Source organism: Chelonoidis abingdonii, chromosome 14 (genome assembly GCF_003597395.2).
Source record: "Chelonoidis abingdonii isolate Lonesome George chromosome 14, CheloAbing_2.0, whole genome shotgun sequence".
Taxonomy (NCBI): Eukaryota; Metazoa; Chordata; order Testudines; family Testudinidae; genus Chelonoidis; species Chelonoidis abingdonii.
In genome coordinates, this window is record NC_133782.1 from 37,716,150 (window position 1) to 37,724,095 (window position 7,946).

General features: G+C 62.1%; 1 protein-coding gene across 1 annotated transcript in view; it reads right to left on the reverse strand.

The window, feature by feature from the left end:
- Positions 1-7,491, reverse strand: part of SLC7A8 (solute carrier family 7 member 8) — a 14,162-nt gene extending 6,671 nt beyond the window's left edge. Inside the window, exons 1-3 of the mRNA XM_075072107.1 lie at positions 6,152-7,491; positions 915-1,119; positions 679-834 (exon numbers count right to left, since the gene is read on the reverse strand). Of these exons, the coding sequence (XP_074928208.1) occupies positions 679-834; positions 915-1,119; positions 6,152-6,278 (488 nt within the window). The 5' untranslated portion in view covers positions 6,279-7,491. The remainder of the gene's footprint in view (positions 1-678; positions 835-914; positions 1,120-6,151) is intronic.
- Between the last annotated feature and the right edge of the window lie 455 nt (positions 7,492-7,946).

A 7,946-nucleotide genomic window follows, 5' to 3' on the forward strand; every position in this document is an offset into this window, starting at 1 on the left:
AACCTGCAGCCCCTGCCAGCCCAGCCCTGCCCCCCGCAACCCTGCTGGTGCCCCTCACTCCCAACCTGCAGCCCCTGCCAGCCCAGCCCTGGCCCCCCCCCGGTCTGCTGGTGCCCCTCACTCTCAACCTGCAGCCCCTGCCAGCCCAGCCCTGGTCCCTCCCCCAGTCTGCTGGTGCCCCTCACTCCTGACCTGCAGCCCCTGCTACCCCAGCCCTGGGCCCCCCCCGGTCTGCTGTGCCCCTAACTCCCGACCTGCAGCCCCTGCCAGCCCAGCCCTGGTCCCTCCCCCAGTCTGCTGGTGCCCCTAACTCCCGACCTGCAGCCCCTGCCAGCCCAGCCCTGCCCCCCGCAACCCTGCTGGTGCCCCTCACTCCCGACCTGCAGCCCCTGCTACCCCAGCCCTGGGCCCCCCCAGGTCTTCTGGTGCCCCTCACTCCCGACCCATAGGCCCTGTTAGCCCAGCCCTGCCCCCCGCAACTCTGCTGGCTTGGCCCCACCCAGGGAGCGGCAGGACACAGGGACACAAACATTGCGAGACAGATGCCCGCAGACGCTTTCCTGCTGAGCCCGCACTGACTCAGCAACTGGGCTGGATGGACCCAGGGCCCCCGCCCCCCATGCTCCCCCCGGGCTGCCAGCTGGAGCAGCGGTGGCAGCACTGGAATGGCAGGGCTACTCACGCAGACACACCCCCGCCAGCACGCGGAGCCCCCCCTCGGGCGCCAGGCAGGTGGGGAAGAGGGGATGTAGCACGTAGTTGGCGAATGTGAGGGCGATGACAGCCTGGTTGGTGGGGTAGATCACCAGCACCGCGATCCACAGCCGCAGGAACCTGGGGGGCAAGCAGGGCGTGAGAGGGGGTCTGGCCCCCGCTGCCCCCCCACCGGCCACCCAGGGGCCCCTCCTCCTTACCCAGCCAGCCCCCCAAAGATGTCCTTGACGTAGGAGTAGTCACCGCCTGACTTCGGGATGGTGACACCCAGCTCCGCGTAGCACAGCGCCCCCACGGCCGTGATCAGCCCTGTGATGATCCACACCAGCAGGGCCAGCCCCACGGAGCCCGCGTTCTCCAGCACGCCCTTTGGTGACACGAAGATCCCCGACCCAATGATGTTACCTGGGGAGGGAGAGACAGAGATGTAGGTTAGAGACAGGGCTGCCCCACTACCCTGCCGCTGCCTGAGTTGCCGAGAGCCTGGGTCAGATCCGCCAAGAGGTTGAACTACCCTGCGCTGCTGTCTGCCGACTGGAGACCGAGTGACTCGCCTGCACTCTAGCTCAGACCTGGGCCAGACGCCGCAAAGAGTGTGAACTCCCTGCGCTGCCTGAGTCTGCCAGAGCACCTGGGCCAGACGCCCAGAGAGGTGTGAACTACCTCTGCCGCTGCCTGAGTCCTGCCGAGACTGGCAGAACGCCCAGAGAGGTCGTGAACTACCCGCTCGCTGCCTGAGTCTCGAGGCCTGCAGAGCCAGTGGTGCCGCCTGCTAGCTGGCGAACTGCACGCCAGAGAGGTGTGATACCCTGCCTCCTGACTGCGACCCGGCAACCCCAGGTGGACCCCTGCGCTCAGTCTGCCGAGAGCCCTGGGGCAGACGCCCAGAAGGTGTGAACTACCTGCTAGCTGCTGAGTCCCTGCCGAGAGCCTGGGCCAGAACGCCCAGAGAGGTGTGAACTACCCTGCTGACGCCTTGAGTCGCGAGAGCGTAGGCCAAACGCCCAGAGAGGTGTGAACTACCCTGCCGCTGGCCTAGAGTCTGCCCGAGAGCCTGGCCAGATGACCCCAGAGGGGTGTGAACTACCCTGCTGCTGCCTGAGGAGTGGGCGGAGGTGAACCGCTTCGATGGAGGCCTGGGGCAGACCGCCCGGAAGGGTGACCTGCCTTTGCATCTCAGGGGATGTTTATTCTTGGAGTCTAATGAAACATTCTAATTAAAGTCACCCAAATCCCCTCCACTATGCCGTGCCTCCATCCGCATCTCTCTCACAGCCACGCCACACCTCTTCCTGGTCCACGGGCTCCATTAGCGAATGACATAGCTGTCGGCTCTGGTGCACCAAAGTGGTGGGGGTGGTGGAGCAGCATGGCTTCCGGGTGGGGGTACAGCATACAAAGAGAGGGGGAGGGGTGCAAAGGCTTGTGGGGGCAATGGGAGATGGGGTTTTGGGCCGCTGCCTGAGTCTGCGAGAGCCTGGGCCAGACGCCAGAAGAGGGTGAACTACCCTGCCTGCTGCTGAAGCTGCCGAAGCCTGGGGCAGACGCCAGAGAGGTGTGACTACCCTGCGCTGCCTGAGTCTGCCGAGAGCCTGGGCCAAGATGCCCAGCAGAGGTGTGAACTACCCTGCCGCTGCCTGAGTCTGCCGAGAGCCCTGGCGCAGACGCCCAGAAGGTTGTGAACTACCCTGCTGCTGCCTGAGTCCTGCCGAGACTGGGCCAGACGCCCAGAGAGGTGTTAACTACCTGCTGACGCCTGAGTCTGCCGAGACTAGGCAAACGCCCAGAGAGGTGTGAACTACCCTGCTGCTGCCTGGTCTCCGGGTGGCACGCCGAAGTGTGACTCGCTCTGCCGAGTCCGAGGCCTGGGGCAGCGCCAGAATGTGAACCCGCAGCCTAGTTGCGAGACTGGACCGAAGGTGTGAACTACCCTGCGCTGATCGGGTAGGCGCAACCGGATGATACCGCCTAAGTCTGCCCGAGAGCCTGGGGCCAGAGGACTCCTGCTGCGCCGAGTCTGAAGCGGGAGAAGCCGTGTAAACTCCTGCCTCTTGATCTGCGAAGCTGGGCGCGAGGTACCGCCTGCACAGGGGATGTTTATCTCTTGGAGTCTAATGAAAATTCATTTACAAAGTCACCCCAAATCCCTCCACTAGCCGTGCCTCCATCCCATCTCTCTCAACAGCCAGCCACACCTCTTCCTGGCTCCACGGGCCTCCATTAAGCGAATGACATGCTGTCGGCTCGGGTGCACCAAAGTGGTGGGGGTGGTGGAGCAAGCATGGCTTCGGGTGGGGTAAGCATTACAAAGAGAGGGGGAGGGTGTGCAAGGCTGTGGGGGCAATGGGAGATGGGGGTTTTGCTGGAGACGGCCAGTGGAGGGAAAGGGAAGAGGGGGGGCAGAGGGGCTCAGGCCTGGTGGGGGGATGGGCCTTCTTAGACTCAGAACTACCCCCTCATTAGCAACAAGACCCCTTCAATTAACGATTCACCATGGCAACTCAAGCAGCATCACAAAGAGGGTGCCCCTCCCTCCTGACCTCAGCCCCGCCTTGGCTGGCAGAGAAGTGGGGGGGCCCCCATAGGGGAGTCGCAGGGAAGGGGCCTGCGGGGGGTGGGAATCTTGGCTGGGGAGGAGGGAGGGAGGATACTGGAAGGAAGGAGTCGGGCAGAGTCCTTAACGTAATCTATCAGGTTAGATTTCCCCATAAACTAGGCCATGAGGAAGGGACCTGACCTGGTGGGGGGAAGGGGCACTGGCAGGGCTGGGGGGGCAGGGCTGGGGTAGCAGGGCTGCGGTTGGGATGAGGGGCAACCAGCAGGGCTGTGGGGCAGGGCTGGGCTAGTCAGGCATGCTGCAGTTTGGGAATGAAGGGCATGGCAGGGGCTGGGGGCAGGGCTGGGGTGGGGGGCGGGCGGGAGTGAGGGGCACTGCTAGAGCTAGGGGGCAGGGGTGGGGTAGCAGGGGCTGCGGGTCGGAGTGAGGGGCACCTGCAGGCCTGGAGTAGCAGGGGCTGCAGGTCGGGGATGAGGGGCAGCGGCAGGGTGGGGGCAGGGGCTTGCAGGTCGGGAAGTGAGGGCAACCGGCAGGGTGGTAGCAGGGGCTGCAGTCGGGAGTGAGGGGCAAACCGGCAGGCTGTGGGGGCAGGGCTGGGCTACGCAGGGGCTGCGGTCGGCAGTGGACAGTGCAGGGGGTGAATAGGGGGCTGGGCCTGTCTCAGAAGCCCACCCTCCCGCCCCTGCGCATGACATCTCCAGGCAAAACCTGCTGATGGCGCATCATGGAGCAGGATTAATGCAGCCAGCCAGGATTCACGCTCAGGGCTCCGATCCATCCAAGGGGAAAACAGCTCAACCTCGTCCCCTCTACTGCAGGCTGTGGCGCAATGGCTCTGGGTGGGGCAAACGGAGCTGGTTACAACCGGAGGACCCCTTGCCTGGCGCTGAGATGCGCTGGCTTGGGGTGTGGGCACGGGGCTGGGTTACACAGGGACCACCTTGCCTGGCGCTGAGATGCGGCTGCTCTGGGGTAGGGCATGGACTGGTTAATGGGGAGCCTTGCCTGGCGCTGAGATGCGGCTTGGCTCTGGGATGGGACAACCGCTGGTTACACGGGGACCACCTTCACCCGGCGCGAGATGCGGCTGGCTTTGGGGTGGACACCGGCTGGTTATCGGGGACCCCTCGCCCCGGCGCTGAGAAATGCGCTGGCTCTTGGGTGGGGCACAGGCTGGTTATACCGCGGACCCCTCGCTCCGACGCTGAAATGGCGGCTGGCTCTTGGGTGGGCCAACGGGCTGGTTATACGGGTGACCCGTCGCCCGGGCTTGAGAATGCCGGCTGGCTCTGGGTGGGCACAGGCTGGGTGTAATATCGCGACCGCCTCGCCCGACGCCTGAAAATGCGGCTGGCTTCTGGGGTGGGGCATGGGCTGGTATACGCGGACCCCTCGCCGAGCTGAGATGCGGCTGGCTCTGGGGTGGGGACGGGCTAGGTTAATAACCGCACCCATCGCCCGACGCTGAATGCGGCTGATCTGGTGTGGGACACCCACTGGTTATACAGGGACCCATTGCCTGGTGCTGAGATGCGGGCTGGCTCTGAGGTGGGGCCCCTCGCTGGGTGAGGGGCTGTGCGGGGGCGGGCGCTCATCGGATCAAGAATAACAGGAGCAATCACGAAGGTGACAGGGCAGCTCCAGGCTCTTATAGAGCCAGTGAGGCTGGGGCGGGAGAGGGGACAGGAGACGAAGAGGAGAGCATGAGGTAGAGCTGGGGGGGGGCACAGTGCCCCAATTGACCAAGATCTGGGATCCCCCCTCCCCTGCAACCCCCCCACTCACTAGATGATGCCGCAGGCGCTCACTAGCCCGATCTCCTTCTTGAGGCCCACGCCACCCTCTGCAGCTGCCAGGGCTGAGCCACGTGCTTCTCAGGAACCATCCGGCCGGCCGCGCACCCTCCTCCATGTTAGAGGTCAGAAAAGATGGTGCGGGGGAACACTGGGCACTGATCCGGAGTGATCTGGAGCCAGCTGGGTCTAGACGTGGCCGCTTCGGAGTCACTTGACTGGACCGCACGAGTTATGCCGGGAAACTGGGCCTACGGTCTGGACTCAGATTTTCTACAAAAACCAGAATGAGTTCCTTGTCCTGCTGGATTCTGAGGACTCAGAATCTTTTAGAACCAGGGGGTTCTGATGTATCTCCCTCCTGTTCTGGTTCTGGGCTCGTCTGGCCTCCCCTAGAACCCACTGGTTTCTGTCTTCTTGTTCTAGGCTTCGATCCCCTAGAAACAGGGTGGATTCTGTCTCTGTTGTTCTGGATTCAGATCTCCTAGAACCAGCTGGTTCTGGTGTCCTGGAGCTGGACCAGTTCTAAAGGTTCAGATCCTCTAGAACCCAGATGGTTCTTGGTTCCCTGGGACTGGGTTGGTTATTGTCTTAGTCTGAAATCTTCTACGAACCCAGTTGGTTCTGGACCTGGGGCCTGGTTCGTTCAACACTCTCTATCTGGTACCTTAAACAGGCAGGCTGGTTATACGCGGACCCCTCGCCCGACGCTGAGATGCGGCTGGCTCTGGGGTGGGGCACGGGCTGGTTATACGCGGACCCCTCGCCCGACGCTGAGATGCGGCTGGATCTGGGGTGGGACACCCACTGGTTATACAGGGACCCCTTGCCTGGTGCTGAGATGCGGCTGGCTCTGAGGTGGGGCCCCCTCGCTGGGTGAGGGGCTGTGCGGGGGCGGGCGCTAATCGGATCAGAATAACAGGAGCACGAGGTGACAGGCAGCTCCAGGCTATTTATAGAGCCAGTGAGGCTGGGGCGGGGGAGGGGGAAAGGAGAGAGAGGAGAGAATGAGGTAGAGATGGGGGGGGGCAGTGGCCCCATTGACCAGATCTGGGGTCCCTCCTCCCCTGCAACCCCCCCCACTCACCTACGATGATGCCGCAGGCGCTCACTAGCCCGATCTCCTTCTTGAGGCCCACGCCACCCTCTGCCAGCTGCTCTGAGCCATCTGTGGCCTTCTCGGAACCACTCCGGCGCCGCGCACCCTCCTCCATGTTAGAGGTCCAGAAAAGATGGTGCTGGGGAACACTGGGCACTGATCCGGAGTGGATCTGGAGCCAGCTGGTTCCTAGAAGTGGGCCGCTTCGGAGTCACTTGTACTGGACACGTATGCCTGGGAACTGGGCTAGGTCTGGACTCAGATCTTCTAAAACCAGAATGGTCTTGTCCTGCTGGTTCTGGACTCAGATCTTTTAGAACCAGGGTGGTTCTGTGTATCTCCCTCCTGTTCTGGTTCTGGGCTCTGGCTCCCTAGAACCCAGCTGGTTCTGTCTTCTTGGTTCTAGGCTTCGATCCCCTAGAACCAGGGTGGTTCTGTCTCTGTTGTTCTGGATTCAGATCTCCTAGAACCCAGCTGGTTCTGGTGTCCCTGGAGCTGGACCAGTTCTAGGTTCAGATCCTCTAGAACCCAGATGGTTCTGGATTCCCTGGGACTGGGTTGGTTTTGTCTTAGTCTGAATCTTCTAGAACCCAGTTGGTTCTGGACTGGGACTGTTCTGTTCACACTCTCTATCTGGTACCCTTAGAACCAGGCAGATTTTGGGCCTCTGATTCTGGCGCCAGACATGCAGGTCCAGTTCCCTCTCACGCCAATTCTGGGCTTATGTCTCCTAGAATTGGTCCAGTTCTGCCCCTGGCACTCTGGTTCTGACGGCAGCTGGCACTAGACTCCTTCCAGAACCGGTCCAGTCCGAGCTCTCTGGAACCAGCCGCTCCAGCCCCTTGTTCGCGAAATCTCAGCACTTGTCCCTCCTTGTTTACTCGTTCCCCTTCCCGGCGGAGGAGGGGAGAGAGCGCAGCCTGGAAACCCGAGACCGGTTTGATCTCGCTCGGCTTCCTCCTTCTCGCCGCCTGCTTCCTTCCCCTGCTCCGGTTTACACGGGGCTCGCTAGCCCAGGAATATTCTCCTTCCAGCTGGGACTTCTCTCCTCCCCGAGGGCTTTTCTTGCTCCCCCTTTCCGGCGCCCACTTCTCCCTCTGCACCTCTCACTCGCTCGCCCAGAGGTTGTCCAGGGATCTCTTGCCCGGCACTCCTCCCCCGGGGAATTTCTGGCTCCCTCCTTCCAGCGCGGACTTCTCCTTCTGCCAGGGGGTTTCTGCTCCCCGGGTGCCCCTGGCTCTGGCTCGCTCCCTCGCTCTCACATGGGGCTGGAGCCCCGGCTCCCAGCGACCGACCCACGGGGGACCCAGACTCCTCCCCCGGCCGGCCCAGAGCCACTTCCCTTCTGCCGGCTACGTCCCTCTTTCAGTTCCTCCTCACTCCCGCTTTTCCTTTCCATCACTCTACTTCTGCCTCCTTCTTTCCATCACTCTTCTCTCGTTCTTTCCTCCTCCATCTCTCCTCTTCTCTCGTTCTTTCCTTCTTTCCATCACTCCACTTCTGTCTCATTCTTTCCTCCTCCATCACTCCACTTCTCTCGTTCTTTCCTCCTCCATCTCTCCTCTTCTGCCTCCTTCTTTCCTCCTTTCCATCACTCCTCTTCTCTTGTTCTTTCCTCTTCCATCTCTCCTCTTCTGCCTCCTTCTTTCCTCCTTTCCATCACTCCTCTCGTTCTTTCCTCTTCCATCTCTCCTCTTCTCTCGTTCTTTCCTTCTTTCCATCACTCCATTTCTGTCTCATTCTTTCCTCCTCCATCACTCCTCTTCTCTCGTTCTTTCCTCCT